General features: G+C 39.8%; 1 protein-coding gene across 1 annotated transcript in view; it reads right to left on the minus strand.

Annotated features, from left to right (window-relative positions):
* The window catches only part of FAF1 (Fas associated factor 1), a 171,325-nt gene that overhangs the window by 84,167 nt on the left and 66,860 nt on the right, over nt 1–20,298 (minus strand). Inside the window, exon 8 of the mRNA XM_081868243.1 lies at nt 5,545–5,631. Coding sequence (XP_081724369.1) covers nt 5,545–5,631 — 87 coding nt within the window. The remainder of the gene's footprint in view (nt 1–5,544; nt 5,632–20,298) is intronic.

Raw genomic sequence — 20,298 nt, forward strand, 5'->3', positions numbered from 1 at the left:
AGAGAGGTTTATTTGGGAGGTGACTGACAATTTCGCTTCCATGAGTTTGCTTGTGAATGCAAGCAAACTACATGTAACAGTCAAAACAAAACAAATTCCTTCCAGTAGCACCTTAAAGACCAACTAAGTCAGTTCTTGGTATGAGCTTTCGTGTGCATGCACACTTCTTCAGATACACTGAAACAGAAGTTTCCAGACCCTTCTATATAGTGAGAAGGTGGGGAGGGGTATTACTCAGAAGGGTGGTGGGAATGGGTGATTGGCAGATAGCTGTGATGAGCCTGTTGACGACTCTTAATGACTGCAATAGGTCTTACAGGAAAAAGCAAGGGGTGAAAAGGTGAAAAATGGCTTTGTCATGTATAATGAGATAAGAATCCAAGGTCTTTGTTCAGACCAGGTTTTTCCATGGTTTTGAGTTTGGTGATAAGTTGTAATTCAGCAGCTTCTCTTTCCAGTCTATTTCTGAAATTCCTTTGTAGTAAAACAGCTACTTTGAGATCTTGTATAGAATGTCCTGGGAGATTGAAATGTTCTCCTACTGGTTTCTCTGTCTTGTGATTCCTGATGTCCGATTTATGTCCGTTTATTCTTTGGCGTAAGGTCTGGCCTGTTTGTCCAATATAGAGAGCTGAAGGACACTGTTGAAGGACACTGTTGAAGGACGCTGAAGGACACTGTTGGCCAACAGTGTCCTTCAGCTCTCTATATTGGACAAACAGGCCAGACCTTACGCCAAAGAATAAACGGACATAAATCGGACATCAGGAATCACAAGACAGAGAAACCAGTAGGAGAACATTTCAATCTCCCAGGACATTCTATACAAGATCTCAAAGTAGCTGTTTTACTACAAAGGAATTTCAGAAATAGACTGGAAAGAGAAGCTGCTGAATTACAACTTATCACCAAACTCAAAACCATGGAAAAACCTGGTCTGAACAAAGACCTTGGATTCTTATCTCATTATACATGACAAAGCCATTTTTCACCTTTTCACCCCTTGCTTTTTCCTGTAAGACCTATTGCAGTCATTAAGAGTCGTCAACAGGCTCATCACAGCTATCTGCCAATCACCCATTCCCACCACCCTTCTGAGTAATACCCCTCCCCACCTTCTCACTATATAGAAGGGTCTGGAAACTTCTGTTTCAGTGTATCTGAAGAAGTGTGCATGCACACGAAAGCTCATACCAAGAACTGACTTAGTTGGTCTTTAAGGTGCTACTGGAAGGAATTTGTTTTGTTTTGACTATGGCAGACCAACACGGCTACCTATCTGTACATGTAACAGATTATATCGTCCTACTTTGAACAAAACAAACTAGATCTTTACAAAAATGGCAAAAATAAAGTAGTCTTACATCAAGTAGGGATATGTAATTGTGAAACATGTTCTAGCTGCTATTTCTGTTACCCAATGATCTTGATAGTTCTTCAATCAATATATTATTATTATTATTATTATTATTATTACTACTACTACTACTACTACTACTAAATTTATATACAGCAGCCAACAATGAGGTGAATGGAAGGCCTGGGGGTGCACCAATTTGTCGCTCGCACACCTGAGACAATTGTCTTACTCTGCCTCATGATTTGCCTGGCACTACTTACACATGTATCTCTTTTTGTAGTCAACAGCCAATTATCTAATTTTATCTACCTAATAGAATATCTCTTCTCTCAAATTAACTTTTGTCTCAGTCTTTTTCTCCTTTTTTGGATAAAAGCATTTTATTTTCTCTCTTCTTTCCCCAAGAGCCAACTCCCCTGAAAAATAGCACAGATATGTTCCTAAATTAACTCATATTCAGAAAACATTAACTTTTCACTCTTTATGACTTCCTTTGAGGGTCAGGTAAATAAAAAATGTGATCAACACTGAACTTTTTTTAAAGTCTTTATTCATGAAAGGGTATTTTGTCATTTTTCTGCTGGAGCGCTCACCACCAGGAACACATGAAACAGCAAGAATGATCTAGAAAATTGGAGAAGCAGAATTCTTGCAGTTCCACCCATGGGTACAGTCCTAGCGCATGATGAAAATATCATATGCATGATGGCACTGCTGAACAGCCCAGAATAAGCCTCTTTGGTTGAGTGAACTGTCCTAACCTACACCTTCTGTGGTGAACTAGAAGCTTCTGTACACAGAGGCTGGTCCACACCCTCCTGTGTGACCCTGATTTATTGAAATGGAATGGAACCTGACTGTTAAAATAGAGCACTTTCTAATCATGTATGGAATCTCCACAAAGAAAAAAAATCCCACAGGGGAAAAATACAGCTGGACACAGGAAAGTCAGAAGGAGATACATGACGACAAGGCTCAGGCCCATAGTCCTTTTAGTCACATTGCCCTTTCAGGGCTGTAACAACTAGGAGGGCTATAGAAGCAAAGGGCTCAAGTAATTTTAAGGCAGTGTAAGCAATGTAGAATGGCATGTAGGAAAGTCGCCCACATTTCTCACTGACCATGCAGGCTGGTGAAAACTTTCTTGGTCTGGATATGGCCCACAAGTCCCACATCAGCCTTCCCCAACCTGGCACCCTCCGGTTGTCCTGAGCTACAACTCCCATCATCCCTGGCCATTGGCCATGCCAGCTAAGACTAATGGGGCTTGTAATCCAAAGCATCTGGAAGGTACCACGCTGGGAAAGGTAGACTTACATTGTCCACCTTGGTTCTTAAAGTGGCCACAAGTGTTTGAGGAGACTATAAGAAGTAAAGCAGCTCTTGTTGCTATTTTAAGTCAATTATGTTCACTACAATAATAGTTTCTATTAAAAACCCAAACTGCTAATGGAACGTATTCACAAACTGTGTACAACTGATTTCCTGCCCCTATAGTTTTACCCCAATAGCTTTACAACATCTTGGAGACAGTTGGGAGGTCACTACCCTAATTGCACCAGACATTATTAAGCTGACATGTTGACTGACAGTGGCAAACAATAAAAAGAAATATCATGGCAAGCGAAATATTTTTAGCGCCAATCAGAGAGATCCCTACCCCCCAAAAGTAGATCATCTGAAAATTGGAGAAATGAGAATCATATACTGTGTTTTAATTATATCAAGCAGTTACAAATTCCCAGTGCTACCATTATTCCTACTCTGTGGATGCTGGAGAGAAATATCATTCTCATAAGGTAAAACAACATCTTAGCTATCTTTCAACATCCTTGTTTCTCAGTTAAATTGATACAGCATGAAAACATTCCCTTACCAGTAGACTTTTAGATACTGCTTTAAGAAAAAAAATGAAAGAGTTATTGGCATCTCTTACAGTTTCCCGTATGTCATTAGCCTAAAACGATAAATGAAGAACATGCCATTGCTCTAAAGGGAAGTGCAGTAACATTGCTTTTAAAAAAGCTCTTGACTTTGATGCATTTCTGGTAATGCAGAAGATTGAAGCTTATGAGGTTCATAGGAGACTCGATTACACAGGAATCTAATTATTGGAAGTCTATTTAGTTGTCCTGTTTGCTAAGGCAAAGGTTAACGAGAACTGCACTGAAAAAACCTCCTGTGGTATTACAAAGTATTTCTTATGGTGCATAAAATGTAAATGAAAAGTATTCTAATCAAGTCCTTCTTTAACTCTTTGTTAAAAGTTAGATCTCTGCTCTTGGGTAGTACCATTGAGACATCTTTCTGTCAAAAATTAAGTTATTACCAAAAGAAGGGGAATGAAAAAAGAAGGGGGGGAATCTGACACAGGGGAATATTAGGCGATATACTTTCAGAGTGAATTGTCTATAAATGACAAAAGAAAGAGAAGTGTTCTAACTGTTATTGCTAATGTTAAATCTTCATAAATATTAAGTTGGTGGCTTTAATTTCAGATAGAAATTAATTATATTTTTGGGAGTAACACGTTCAGAACTGTTTACACAGCTGAAAGGCCTCAGCTGCAGTAGTTTCAAGCTGGGAGCTTTCTGGACTCGTCTGCCTGAAAAGCAGATGACTTAACAATCACCAGTTTCATTAAACTTGAAAAGAAAGAAAAAATATCACCTGCAACATTGTCACTTGTTAAAACAGAGTTTAAAAACAGATTTGTGCATTTTATACATGCTGGACATCCTATCCTACAAGGAGGTGTTATGTTTTTGTTGGCTGCTTTCCAAACAGCTGCTGGCATTTGGATTAGAAATCATGGGTTTTCAAATCCTTTCTGGCCTTAACTCAAATAGCAACAGATGACAACACACCAATATATTTCAGAGGTTGCAATTAACCTTGTCTATGTTTGTTTTTATCTAAAGCTTCAGTTCTACTTCCAACAGAAGGACTAGCTACTTTCCCAGAAAATATCAGTGTGGCACTGTTCTGCCAAATGGGCAGCAATGTGCGGCCATTCTTTGAACTCAGGATGCAAAAACAATAAAAATTAAATTAAATACATTAAATGCAGGGAGACAGCACATTTCCCAACAGGTTGCAAAAGAAATCACAGCCATTGCAGTAGTTATTGTAAGATTAAAACATGATTTATGGCCCTAATCCCAAAAGCCTTTTTAAAGTGGACCCTATGACTAGCACACATATAGTAAAACTTTTCCTTTTTTGATGAGCAAAGACAGGAGGTTCCTTCAGTCCTATTCCCTTCCTGTCACAGACTGACTTTTAAATCTTGGAAAATGGACTAGAGAAAAGTATGCAGAGAACTGAAGCCTTAAACATTTCAGGTAGTAATTAAGCACATGCTCAAATGTTGTTTGAATTTGGCTGTCCTTCCTGAATGGGGGTCACAGAACATCATATTTATGTGGTCCTACTATTTTTCACCTTTTAAAAAAATAAAAAGACTCCAAATTTTATTAAAACAATAGTTAACTTACAACATTAAGTGTTATCTTACATCTTACACCCACTAATAAGGCCCTTCCTATTTTACTAAAAAGGAAAGAGTAGCAAAAAGCATTTGTAGCTGTTACAGATTTGATTCTTTATAGCTCAAATATCCCCCATGTAATATGAATTAAGAGTATTTGTACCATGTTGTTGCAATAAACAAGCTACATTTTCAAGAAGTCTTCCATCTGTTCCTTCCTTCCCTTACTCTTATTCTATTGGTTATTTTAGCCATATAAGCCATATCCCATATCTGAGTCAGCCATCTTCTACTGGCCAGGTCTCTATGAAGACTCCTCCGTAAAGGAGGCTTGTTCTCTTTCTCACTCACTTGGCACACTTGAAACCCCCAAGCCACACAATGTAGGCGCACAGCCTGTTCTGGCCCCTTCCAAACCAGGCAGTAGAAATCCTTGACTGTGCTCTGACTGTGCTCTGGTCATTTCAATTGACCTATTCAGAACAGCTTATGAAATAAATGTTTCAGTGCTTTACTGGATCAGTCAAACAGTTAAGCACCAAATATTGAATTACTAATATAACTTCAGGAGCTTGGACCAACTCCACAATTATATGACACACAGGAGTATAGTAAAAATGAAGTGTTTTTCATAGAGTCTGAAAACAAAACCATCATATGTACGAAAAAAAATTTGAAGTAAATTGTGACTTACTGAATCATCGGTAGCAGAAGCAGGCCAGCCTTCCCACAACTGATGACGAACAGGGATACTAGTCAGGTCATACACGTTTCGTTTAACCTACAGAAACAACACAAAATTGTTTAGGTGAACTGCTGTTGTCAAAAGTATTTATCCTTTGCAGGGTCATTTAAAATGTGCAAACAATTTCACTCAGCCTCAAAACAATCCTGTTCAGCGATTTAGATATTGCTGTGGAACTCAATCTGAGAAACGACACTTTGCTCAAGGCAACCACAGAGACCTCAATGGGAACTGGGACCCAAATTCAAGGCGCCTACAATCCAAGCCAAAGGCTACATCCACTGGACCACCACCTTCTGAACAGAGTTATTTGAAAGATATTCTCATGGATTCAAAATGCCAAGCGTAAGCAGAAAGGGCACTGTGTTTTTAGTAAACCATAACTGACTGACATGCATAAGATTTTTTTCACCCCATGAATATTATGTAAATACAGTCCAGGGTCCTAGTATCTGTTGCTGTGATGTACCATAATTAAGGGAAAATGAATGCACTGAAGTTGTTCAGTATTCAGTTATTTATTTTAAATATCTCTCACCTACTCTTCATTGCCAAGGCAATCCCAGAACAGGTTATGTCAAGAGTATGTTACATTGAAATCAAAACAAAAGGCATATTAAAATAAAGCAACAGAACAGGACCCTAAAATCAACAGGATGGCCTGCAATTCAGCAAATTCCTCCAAAGGTCTGAGCAAATCAGCAAGTTTTCAGCTGGTGCTGGAAACTCAACAGAGTTGGTGCCAGCCATAGGGGGACAGAAGAGAAATCCACAATCTGCACGCCTATACAAAGGCGGCCTCGTGTTACTGATGTATGTACAAAATACTGGACTATCCACATGGCAGGCAATCACTAGTTGTACACAAACAGTTCAGGACCACTGATATTTTGCAACACCTACTTGTTGCAGAACCTATGTCTGCCTGCTACTGTTCTCTGTAGCTCTAGGTGCATGTTCATTTTTTTTTAACCCATTATATGAGAAGCGCCCCTGTGGATCTTCCATCAGATCCTGTTCAAAGGATGATTTGAAGATTATGAAAATGTATCATGCAATTACGAGGATTGAGGCTGAGGCTGACTTTCCACTTCTTCAACTGGAATGGCCTAAAGTATGGTCTTAAATATCTCTCAAATATATGTTTTTAACAAATATTGCTTCTCTTCAATATTTTAATACATAATGTTAAGTAACTACTTGGAAATTCTGCAACTGCAGAAACTTGTGTAATTATTGAAATAAAATGCACCTATTTGAAGAAAATTCAGTATTAGGTTTTAATACTAAGAATACTAGACCGCTACGAACAATTTAGAAAACAGAAATTAACATTATGGAAAATTCTACCAGAACCTCAACAACTTTCATCCCACCATCAGCCTGAGTCTAGACCAAACCACACAGCAGTTTAATTTTCTGGATAGTATTGTGCAACAACACAATGGACATAAAGCACCATCTTTTATTGGAAGCCTACTGACAGCTACATACACGCCCATGCAGTATGTGGGGGGGGGGGCAGCCAGTACATTCCCCCCAAGCCTTGGAGGGCTAAGCTGGTGGGGGTCCCTGCCAGGGGGCTGCCAAACTTACACTGTTATGCCAAGAACACCCTGTGCCTCCCAGCCAACCGGGGATTTAATAGGCGAAACGACCATGTATGCACTGCAAGGCTTCCATAGTAAAACTAGGATCTGGAACAGATGGTGACGGTGCCGCAGTGGTGTAACTCATGGACTGCGAGTCTATCTACCGTATTCTTCCACGTATAAGATGCACCCATGTATAAGATGACTCCAATTTTTTTTAACCCAAAATTAAGGAAATGAAACCCTAAAATAGAAGTGAAAATCTGGATAATGGGTGGCGGCAAGTTCTTGATCTTTTTGGGGGCGATCACCCTCAAAGTTTCCAGCATGAGGTGCATGCAGTTCACCGGTTTGCAGAAGCAAAGGCAGCAACTGGGGCACCACACGCTCCCCCTCGGTGGCAGCAGCTGCTGTGGGGAAGCAGGCTCCCAAGAGGGATGCCAAGGAAGAGCCGGGGGAAGGCAGCAGCCGCTCTATGTCAGGCCATGACGTCAAGCAAACTGAGCTGAGAAAGGTGGTAAGCGGGCCGGGGGCAGGGTGGGAGTTTGAGAGGGGAAGAGGAAAAAAGGAAAGAAGGGCAAGGAAAGGTAGCTGAGGAAGCTCTCAGCGGCGGCAGCTGTTCTTGATCCAGTGGCTGAGCCAGAGGGGGTTCAGGAGGCGAGCCAGTCGCCAGCATGCAGCCCGGGGCGGGGGGGGGGAGAGAAAGGGGGGATGGCAGCAGGAGGGACCACCTCAGCTCACCCAAGCCAAAATCCCAGACATATGCTTAAGTATTTTAAAAATTCCCCCAGATGCCCATGTTCCGTGTACAAGACGACCCCCCAATTCTTTACTAATGTTTTTAAGCAAAAAAACTCATCTTATACACGGAAAAATATGGTATATCTATATCATCTATATCTATATATACACAAAGAAGTCAATGGGGCCCACTTTCTCTCGTGACAGTGGCAGATCTACCCATCAGCTATGAGTAAATTTGTTATTTTATTTATAATATGCACATCCCACCTCAGCTGGCAACTAATACAAACTGGTTTCCAAAATATAATAATCTTACGCTGTGTTTTCTAAAATATCTGTTAGTTTTGGCAAGTCTAGAAATAATGCATAAAGTGCAAAATAATATTTTCTGCCAGCTATCACACCAACAAACATGATACATTTCATTTCAATAATTATGAATATTTAATCAGTCTCAAAAACTAAGATTTTTGTTGACTAACATTAAATACTAAAGCAGCTACATAAGCTGAATGAAGCAAAAGTTTTCTTTCCAAAAAGCCTGTGAAGTAAAAAGAACTAAAATCTGGAGTTGGATTCCTTACATTCCTTTCTAATTCCAAAGTACAACACCACAGTATTATGAAATAAACAGTATTCTCCTTTTTCCATTCACTCATCTGTAACTGCACTGATTTCAATAACATTCCTTTGCTATTCTAAGCCTGAAAGGCATGCTCTGGTTATAGTGTTATGTTGGTATAAAGCACAATGCCAGACTGATGTGCTGAACAAAAGTGATCAAAGTTCGAGTAACGTTAGCCAACGCACAAGTATTCTGCTTCATTATTCAACCAGAATGACATCTGTTGAGCAACTCGTTGCAGAATACACTAGTTGTTAGAGACCAGCCTCAGCTGGGAGGTACCATGTAAAATGTATTAGGGTTATGTTTGATTAAACAAACTGCTGAGGCTATATTCACAAATGGGTTCTGAAAAGATGCCAAAGTCAGTCTCCCTCTCTAACCACAGTATGTTAAAAAAAAAAGTCTGCTTTCCCAGTGATGCAACAATGGTGTAATTGTTTAAAAATCTGTCTCTAAACAGATTTTAAAATTTATTTATATAATATGAAAATATACATTCTGTACTGGGGATATTTTTACATAGACTGAATGCCCATATGTATCTATGCAGCTCTCAAACATGGAGGCAGGGAGAGACTTTACTTGGGCTTGGTAGTCTAAATGGAGGGTGAGGAGGATCTGCAAGCTTAATAATGGGGTTAAACTGTAGATCGGGATGGGGAATCCACAGTCCTTCTGATATTCCTGTACTCTCATCAGCTTCAGCTAACATGGCCAATGGTCAAGGGTGATAAGAACTGTAGTTAAGCAATATATTGAAGGCCACAGGTTCCCCAACATAGATCATGCTTGAAGGAGTTTGTGAAAACCTATTGCCTGTTTCTATATGTGGTATCAAGATATTGTAAATCTTGAGAGATTTTCTGGAGCCAATCAGAAGCAGTGTTAGAGCAGTAGTAGACTGAGTGAGAGAGCTTGTGCCAACAACTATAGGACTTGTAATGTAAGCGGACAGATATCATGGCTTAACATGAACAAACACAATTTCAGCAGGAACTATAAAGAACTCTGGGCCTAGAGAATACATGCCACATAGATCAGGGGTCCAGCTCACACAATGCTAAGCCAAACTTAGCACAAACAAACAAATGTGCAAGTTCCTGGAGAGGAGATTGCAGCCACTTAGCTCAGCAGTAAAACTGGGGAAGAGCAAGGTTTGGCTTTGTGTTGTGTTGAACAAACCTGGGCTCATGGCTAAGCCCTTTCAGAAAACCACAAGCTGTAAAACACAAGGAACCCAATGGTTACAGCTTGTGGTTTGTATGGTGAAAGCTAAACCACAAGTCCGTGTTCTGACAACTTACTAAGCCAAACCATGGCTAAGCTCAGCAGCAAAAAAAGAAAAAAAAGGAAGGAGCAAAGCATCTAGGAGTTTGGCTTAGTGTTACATGTGAACCAGGCCACAGATATATGTTGAACGCTCTCTCAAATTTAGCCAGAGAAGCCAATAGGGTGTTACAGTCATCTAGCAGAAGAAGAGAAAGAGAGAAGTACCCTAAGAATCAAAGACAGCAAGCCTATAGGATACACAGACCCCAGAACATAAAATAAAAAATTAGTTCTATCTCTATTCTCCAATGTACACAGAATAATCACTAGATTCCACAAACAGGAAACAGTGCGTAAAGGGAATTATTTCTGTTCATAAAATGAAAGTTAAGATCCAAGTCATTATGCTTTGGTGATCGTGCTACAGTTGGGCTTCAGAAAGAGTGTTCAAGAAGATTGCATTTGAATATTTTTCATCCCTTACGTGATTTTCACCATCTAAAACAATGCATGAAAGAATAATTTGCTCCGGAAATGAAAGTAGAGGGTGTAAACTTTATCTAGATGGAACACTAGTGCATTCTAGACACATGCTTCTCCAAACACACACACACACACACACACACACACAGAGAGAGAGAGAGAGAGAGAGAGAGAGAGAGAGATGAGGCATCAGCCAGGGGTGGCCAACTCTCAAGAGACTGCGATCTACTTTTAGAATTAAAAACTGGCAGTGATCCATTTTTGAGCTTTTTTGGGGGGGTTCAGCTCAAACTTGTTGAGCTTTTTTGGGGGAGTTAAAGGCAAGAGACAAACAGGTAAAGTCACTCACAAAAAGATCGCTATGCATCAGCACAGAGAAAGCTTCCAGAGATCATACAACAATGGATGGTGGGGTGAAGGGGCGTGGCAGGAGTCAGAGATCGACCATAATCTACCAAAACCTCATGGGGATCTACCAGTAGATCGTGACTGACCTGTTGGACGTCCCTGAATTAGAGCATAGGTAGTCATCACAGTCCCCTCCAGATTTTACTGGACCACAACTCCCATCTGCCCTATGTTTTTTGGGGCTGATGGGAGTTGTAGCCCACATCATTGGGAGGGTACAATGTTAACTACCCTTGCACCAGAGTCTAACGTGATAAAATAAAGCATTTTTACCCAGAAAGGTGATGACATAGCAACTGGAGAAAGGGACTGCAATTTTATTAGTGTCTTGTCAATGTTAGCAATGGGTCATTGCTAACATTCTGAATGTGGGAATTTCAAGGGAAGTTAGAATTGACCACAGCAGCATTTTGGTATGCATATTTGGAGCAGAACTTATATTTTCAAGAAGTAATGCCATATTTGGGGTATCTATACTGTATCTAGCCTTATTTTAAAACAATTCAATATTAAATTATACTCTCCAACACCTTGAAATTGAAAATTCAAACCTTCAATGGTCCTAATTTTATTTATTCAATATTCATTTCCTCTTAATACTGATTTTTTTTCACAAAAACTTCCTAGCACAAGAAACTAGTAAGTTGCTCTGAAAATGGCGTTCTGCAGTACTTCATTTTGGGAAATATAATAAAAAACATCAAGTCTAAATGGCTCTCCGATAAACACTGTGGAAAACTTCAAAAAAATGCCAAATGAATAAATCTTCTAGTAATAATAATAATTGTAATAATAATGCCAAATACCTGTTTCTTAGGATATAAGATGATATTGGATCAAGAAATCCAATATCATCTCCTATCATGTAAGCCAATTAAGAACAAGAGCAAACTAATACCTGAGCAGCTTTATCAGTTTTGTACATACGGCATTATTTTACTGTCATCAATGGAATAACACGGTTTGTACTGTGACGTATACCGGGATGTCTCTGTCTTTCAAATATCACATGTCCTGCCCCCAACAGACTTGTTGTTTAAGGGCACCTGCAGCAGCATTGGAAAACAAACAGATCAATACAACAGACAAATGGAGTGATGAGGGGTCATTGACGCAGGATTGTATTACAGAACAGGTGGGTTCCAAGTATTCTCTCTGAGATAGAGACAGAGTAAGAAAGAGAGAAAGCCTAAGATTGTGTGCATGTGTTAATGCCACTTTACTCAGGTTTGTGAAGATACTGTCTAAGGCTGAAACTGAAAACTCATTTGCAAAGACGTATATATCACTGAACAAACTGAGTAAACATGATTAGGGTTACACTTGTAAAGGGTAAAGGACAGTGCTGAAAAACAACAAGGGTATTTTCCTGTGAAATCCTTACTTGTTAGATCAGAACTAAGTCCCATTAAGTTCAATGGGATTCTCATGGAAGTGTGCATAGGATTGCAGCTTAAAGACTGTAGCATGCAAGCCAAACAAAAGACCAAAAATTATTGCAAGACATTTTTTTTCTTCAGCTTTTCAACATCAAGGACCCACTTCAGCCCCATATGCACTGTGGTACTCAACTCTGACATTTTTTCTCAGTTTTGATTTTTTTAAAGAAAAGATAATAATTTTGGACTTCTCTATATTTTTCTCTCTCTTCCTCACTCCGCCTCCCTTTAACTATATCTATATATCTATATATCTATATAGATATAGATATATAGATATATTCATTGATTACTAGCCCCACTTTAACTTTCTCCTTTTCTTGCTCTGTCCCCCTCTCTTTCTCCAAACCCTTTCCCTCTCATTAAAAAATCCTAATGATTCCTAACATGGAATTTGCCTCTCTTTTTCTACAGCTGCCGCAAACTAGGCTGGTATCTTTATCAAATTTTCTGCCACAACTCAAAGATCTCATTCCTGGTCAGTCTCCATCAGATCATACATTATTAGCATACATGTGAAGTTAGGGTAAATAGGATCTCCCCTATTTTGTTCTCCCTTTTTTTAATTACAAACCAGCAGGAAACAGGGGTCTGGATCTGGATGGCAGTACTGGGAAAGGGCTCAACCTCTCTTCACTGCACTGCTTTCCCTAGTGAAATCACTCCCAAGCTGCTGTTTGGCCTGCAGGGGAATTCACACAGTACCACACACAACATCTCTTGCCCCACCTTTAGTTCGGCCCTCATTCATTCCAAATAATATTTTCTTGGCTACAATTTCATCCAGCCTTCAGTAGCTTTCTGGTGCCAATCCCTGATATCTCAAAGGAAGCAATCGGAGAAAGCCCTCAAAGTCAAATAAAAATTGAGAGAAGCTTCTTGATCCACTAGGAGGCACAAAAACAGAAAGACAGCTTTCTTAAAAACAACCAACTTTCTTGATCCTTTTGAGGTTCTTTGCTCGCGACCTCACTATTTCTTTTAAATAAAAGGGAGCCATACTGGGGTGAAGGCATCCTCTTCCATTTGTCCCTGTGTCAGTTTCAGTTTATTGGTTAGCTTTTCTAGTAAGGTCCTTTCCCATACAATTTGATACCAGTGGTCCATGTTTACTCCTGACAAGTCTCTCCAGTGTATGGCTATGAGGCTTCTGGCTGCTGAGAGTAGGTGGGTTATAAGCTCTGTATAATGTGAGTGATCATTATGATCTTGGAAGATGATGACCTCACTACTTCTAAGAAACAAAAGAAGTGTGAGAATATATCAGAGTAAGAATAAATTGGTATACCAGGCAATACCTACTACATGCCCAGCAGCCATATAAATGGTATTTCAATATGCAATAAAAATGTTGTCACAGCCCAAAGGCTCAGTGTGAGTTTCCAGCATTCCTTAGTACAGTGGATCATATCTGCTGATTGTACTTACAGCAGAACAGAAGAGGAGCCCTTATACTAGACCACATACCATTTTCCACAGTAGCCAAATGGAGAGCATCAGCACCTGATACACAGTGGCAAGGGGTTCCATATTCCCTTTCCCTTAGGAAAGGTTATATAAAAGGGAGAAAATGCTAACTATGTTCCAAATTCACGATCCTCTCAAATCCTCTCCATGTTCTTAGGTGAAAGGTCAAGCATTTCATGAGTAGCAAGAGATGCTAGGAGTTACCAATACTTAAAGTGACAAACTCCCGAAAGAAGATAAGTTGAATGCTTATCAGATAAAGAAACCACAGAATGCTGTCTATAATACTGTTCTCAAATCTTGTAGAGTTACCACAATAACTCAGCAGGTGCAACAGAAGGTTTTGCTAGACCTGAAATGAGAACAAACTACACAATTCTTAATGTTGACAGTGAATGAACATGTTTGGAGACACTTAGCTGTTTATCATGTGTTTGGAAGGGCCAGATACTTTGGCACATATGGTGACATTTTCCAGCTTGACAAAGTATGGGCCAGCAGTTTGGCGTAAGCCTGCAGTGTGTGTTCCTTTGTCTATGGGCATTCAAATTGTGTTTATTGGCTGCAATACTGGTAGCATCAGAGTTGTTGGAAATCTGTATCCCTGGAGCTAGAAAGTTTGTGTGTGTGTGTGTGTGTGTGTGTGTGTGAGAGAGAGAGAGAGAGAGAGAGAGAGAGAGATGTTTAAAAGACCATAAGACCATCCCCTGCAACAAGCATTAAAGCTTTTCTGTAAAACCTGGACAAAAATACTGTAGTGATATTGCATTGATTGCAGCAATGGTATAGTGCTTCAGCATCTAAATTGCTATGAATAGTTTAAACTATAATCTCATTGATTTTACATTATAAAATGAGGTCTAACACTTTATAGATAAAAACTGAAATGCTGACAAAGAGAGCACTTCTTAAGTACGGTAATCCTGCCTTGCAATACCTCAGTTCTCAAACAGCTCCATTTTCAAATGTTTCAGCTCCTGAATGCTGAAAACACAGAAGTAAATGCTCTGGTTTTCAAATGTTTTTCAGAATCTGAACATCTGATGCGGCTTCCGCTTGGGTGCAAGAAGCTCTTACAACCAATCATAAGCCGCACCTCGGTTGTCGAACATTTCAGAAGTCGAACAATTTTCAGGAACAGATTATGCTCGACAACCAAGGTTTGAATGTATAGTTTTACTTTCCGTGTACTTGTGATGCAGGTCAACATGGCATGTTTCCAGTCACCATGCAAGAGAAGTGACCCAGGAATTATAATTAGAGGTTGTCACACAGTTTTAAAAAGCCTTGGAACAAGAGATCTGGTCAAGGAGTGACTGAAGAGCCAACCAAACCCAATTCCAGCAAACAATTTTAGTGGAATCAGGCTGGCCTAAGATTTTTTGCTGCCTCTCTACACTCTAACATGGGGCTTAATAGAGCTGAGTAGTATGTCCATTCCACGTTGCATGATAAGGAGCTGACTGTAACACTCTGTGTTTGTTTTTTAATTTAAAAAAGGGGGGAAACAAACAAATTTAAGTTTGATTCAGTAACTTAACTATCACACAACTGGGTAACAATAAGCTGAAAAAAAATTTATATCCAGATTCCCTGACACCATCACTAACATACATGATGATCCCCAGTTCACTGATATAAACATGTAGTGAAGGAGTGGATAAATCCATCCTTTTGTCATTCCTTTAACCACCTGATTGCAGATACAACATGCAAAGATCAGCTATGAACCAAATTGAAAAAGGCTTGACTGACTGTTTTGAGGAATGGGAGACACCTGAAATTCTAGGGGTACTTTCATTCTAACAAGAAGTTAGATAACCTTTGTGCATCTCTTCCAAAAATGTAGACACTGTCTCTCTGTCCGAGAGATTTACACACAAGGCAAACATCTTAGAATTTTGGCAGACTGGTCCAACCACATGTGGAACTCTGTGAGACTGTCCTTGAATTATAATCTTTCTAGGGCTTTGAATAATGTGCTCAGAAAGACTTATCTATGCTTCCCACAGCAGCAATGCGGGAAGCAGCATGGGGAACAGGTGAACACCCCACCCTGATTCTTTCAACCTCGGACATCGTAAGTTGAACAGATCAGCAAGGGCAGCTTCAAAGAGCAGTGCTACGAGGGAGAAGCAGTTTCTATTAAATGGAAACCACATCTCCTTCTTTCAGATCAACAGATGGATGGTTGGAAGCACACCTTTTTCTAGCAAAGGAGGAATTGGGAACCCGCTTAAAGCTCCCATTTGCTCCTCTGAAGCCCTGCCCTCCCTTATCTGCCCCACACCTGACATCATGTAGGACCTCAAGTGTAGAACGGATCAGAGTAGCTCTCCTAAGATAGTCTGAGGACCAAAGATTCCATCACCCCTTACTTATCCCAAGCTTTTCAAAGGTAGCTGAACCACTGTGGTAGAGTGGAACACTTGAGAGAAATTTTGAGCCTCATAGCAGAAAACACTCAGAGGCTCTCAAGTAAGATCAAGTATGTGAGGTTAGGAAAAAAACGACCTTGAGAGATTATTTGACTGAGCAGTTTAATTTGTGTCTGGAATAAGCCAAGATAATAATGAAGCAGAGAATGCCAAAACAAGCCATTCCAAGCAGAGGTTTATTCTCATTATCTAGAAAAATCTCAAATGAACATTCACAGATGTTCAATAGTTCAAGTGTTCAGAGATTTCCCCATCAAATTTTAGGTTCTGTCTTTAATACAGTATGATAATTTAATAGTAATATTAAATTAGTAGGTTCATAAATAGCATCTAAAAGTACAGGAGGAGGTTGTCCACAGTTGTTTCTGAGTGGCCATTCCCATCACCCTCTCACACTCTTACATGCCCACACAAGCATATTCATATGTGATAAACCATAAACAAACACACGGCTCATACAAACACCATTAACATGTACTACATGTACATAGACTAGTTGCTAGCCAATATTTCAATAATGCTGCCTTTTCCCTTCTAATTTTCAGTCTATTTTTGTCAGACCCTTAACTTCCACAAGATAGCTGGAAATTAGCGCAACTGTAACCAAGGTTATAAAAATAAACTTAAACCAAAAGGTCTATTGTTTTTAGAGCTATAACTATCTATTATTATCATAGACTGTAAGAGTAAATCGTTTAACTCCACCACACATTCTCATACAGATTACACCTAATTATAAATATACTTCATAATGAACATTAAAGTCTGTGGTATTAAGTATTCTTACATTGTCCTATTAAGTGACTAACAAGCTGTCTTACTATATTCATAGAATGAATTCTTTTTTTAAAAAATTACTTCCATTTAAACTATTCACTAACAAAGCTATTCCTTAGCTCATCCCTGCCATAACCTGCTCTATTCAGAAACATATGGGAAAAGACATTAAATAACCACTGCAAAGCATAGACTTCTAGTATTAGTGCTACACACTGCATACCCCTATTCATTATTCCACCTCCCCTATTTAATCTATCATTAAGATTCAGTGACCCTACACTAAATTTAAAGCAGATCCTTCCTTCCTCCCATGCCTAAATTCACATACTTTTCTAGTTGTAGATGCCCTCAAGTATTACCCACTCTACAGGGTTTCTCTAATCTCAGCTCTGAGCTATGTCGTGCTATACAACCATGGAATTGCCGTTTTATATCTTTAACTATGAGGGCTTGCACTTAAAAAAACCAACACTGTGCTATTTCATCAGCAAAAAACCCCCCTTATTTAGTAAATTCCAACAGTGTAGGTTTTTTTTTAAAAAAAATAATAATAATAATCCCACAACATTTCATATTCTATAGTACCGCCAACATTATCTTTGTCAAACGCTTTGACAATACATCTCATGAATTGTTATTAGTTTTATCAACAGCAGTACATCCTAACCAAAGCTTGCTCATCCCTATCCTATCAATCAACCCAGGCATCCATTTAATGAGAAAATAAATGTTGTTTTTTTAAAGTAGAAAGATGATTATTTATGTTCAGCTTTGTGTTTTACAATTTAAAATAGCAAACACATATGCTCTATCTGGCAGTGTCACAATGTGCTCTGCGAACTCCACCAGTTTGCTGACCAGCCTGGCAGAGCGAGCATAGATTTCTCTTGGGTATGGTGGTACATCTGGGATCTGAGAACTTGACAAGGCATTGGATCCGAGCCTTCATCAGTTCTCCTGCACCACATGCCTGAACTGTACCCAACACACCACCTTTTGGGCTGTTTTGGTCAAGAGGGCCACAGAGGTGGAAGTGGTGAAATCCAACATTGGCTCTCCCTCTCTGAGGCAAGAGATTTCTCTCCTACTAGAGACGTTAAGTCTGTAGCTTTAGCATGTTAAAACACACAACGATTTGAATTCATCCAATTCTACAAAGCCTTTGCTTTATAGTAAACCTGAGAAAGCCAAATAACTGAACACACAATTTTGGTTTTATGAAATGGAGGGATAGGTCAGTATTAAAGTTATCCAATGAAAACGGCAGAGGGCTACTGAAGAGTTCACTTTTTCTATAGGGTTGGGATATGGAGGGGGGCAATTATATAATATTCCTAATATTTCCAGTCTGGAAAGATTAATTTGGCTTTGCTTTGGTTCTAGACCTTCCTTGAAACGCTTTTGTTCATGCTGCTCTATCAGTCTGGGATAAATGGAAATCTAAAGTAGCTCCATCTACTTTTCTATCTTTTTTAATGGGGTGTTAGGGGAGAGGTAGTACTTCTGGTACTACCTGCCGTGCTCCGCCTTTGGTCCCCACCCTGCACTCAGACCTTACCTTTGGCTCCTAGCAGATGTCAGCATGCAACAGCAGCCAGATCAGGGTAGCTGATGGGTCTCAACCCTTGGTGACTTAGGAACTTCGGCTGCATGTGAAAACAGGCTCCAGAGGATTGAACGGGTGAGACTATTCATCGGTCCAAGGGTCAATAAGGTGGTTTCTAGACGTGTTGTAGAGGGAAGTAAGGGACAGATGGGGCTCATCAACCTGGCAAGGCAGCTCATGTAAGAGAAGGAAAACTCTGGTCCTAAATCTCTGCTGCAACGCTTGCACTGATGGAGCAATCTGCTTGTCACTGTCTCCCCTCTCCTTTCCCCACATGCTCTTCTGGGTTTTTTTTCCCCCACTCCCCAAGTGTATCTGAAGAAGTGTGCATGCACACGAAAGCTCATACCTAGAACTAACTCAGTTGGTCTTTAAGGTGCTACTGGAAGGAATTTTTTTATTTTGTTTTGACCATGGCAGACCAACACGGCTACCTATCTGTAACTTTTCCCCCACTGCCACCCTGAGCCAATTTGGGGAGGACATGGGGGAGGAGATGGAGAAAGCCCTGTTGTGCTAGCTCAAGTCCTTGTTCAGGCTTCTGCTAATAGAACCTGTTAGTTGAATCTGGCCCCTCATGTCCAATGGAAACGTACCCCCAGGTAAGTGTATGAAGGTTTGCTGGGGGAAATGTGGGTATAAAAGAACCTGTTTTCCTTTCAGGTTTGTCCTGAGAATCAAAGTTTTTGGTCAACAGTTATACTATACACCTGCACTGTTACAGGTTACAGAATTTCACTTGATCCATTAATTAAAGTGTTTGACTATGTGGATGTTTCAAGACTATTCAAAGACATCATTGTTTTTCTTTGATTTGCTGTCCCAAATAGCTGCACAATGGAAATCAACAGGATTAACTTTCCATATGTGGCTGGTTTGTTCAGATCTGGGATGCTATGATAATGGAGAAGATCACTGCACACATTACTGACTCCACAGGAAGCCTTTTTTCTAAAGCATATATGGGATGTTGCTTCCCCTTGGTCTTCAGACAGGGCACTGGCAAACATACACACATACCGGTACAACCCAAAAGAAAGAAAGAAAGAAAGAAAGAAAGAAAGAAAGAAAGAAAGAAAGACAGGCAAAATATTTTTTCATTTACTGTTTTTAAAATGTCTTTATCACTTTTTTCCTATATGTATGGTTCCACTAGCCTTTATACTTTTGATATTTCTTTACCATATAGTTTGCCGCATTACTTTATTCAAACCTTCCCACTCACCCTTTCCCCTGTCAAATGTGCCTATCTGCTGTTACACTGTAATACCATTTAGATTTCATACTGGCACCATATTCAGTTTTATATTCAATGTTTAAAAACTATATTAAAATAAATAGCAAAGGAAAGGGTAAGATGGGGAGAGAAATGATTTGAAACAGCTGCTACTATTAAGCTTGTACTTTGCCAGGATAAGGCATAATTGCACCAACAAAATCGCATAAGCACACCAGAGTGGCCTAGCTCACAATGGCTGAGCAGTCATGAGTGCAGTACACAAATCTACCCTTGCCAAAGGGGCGCAATTGGTGTGGGGGGGGGGTGCGACTGAGAACTAACACAGCCATCTGGTGCACGGAGGCTCTCTCAGGCAAACATTAGGTCATAAAAGCCATAACAAAAGACTGGTATGCAATAAAAACCACAGTCATACAAATATTATGAATGTGTTCTGAAGTCCTCTACATGAAGTTCATAATACAGCACACACAGAGATACATGGAGTGCATCAACAGAGAAAAACAGCCACTGACATGAGCACAGGGGGCAACAGAAGCCTGGGGAACCAATTAGCTCCACACAGAAAGACTGAAGAAGCTGGAAGATCGGTGACAGTGGGGAGTCAGT

Source organism: Podarcis erhardii, assembly GCF_964252035.2.
Source record: "Podarcis erhardii genome assembly, chromosome: 6".
Taxonomy (NCBI): Eukaryota; Metazoa; Chordata; class Lepidosauria; order Squamata; family Lacertidae; genus Podarcis; species Podarcis erhardii.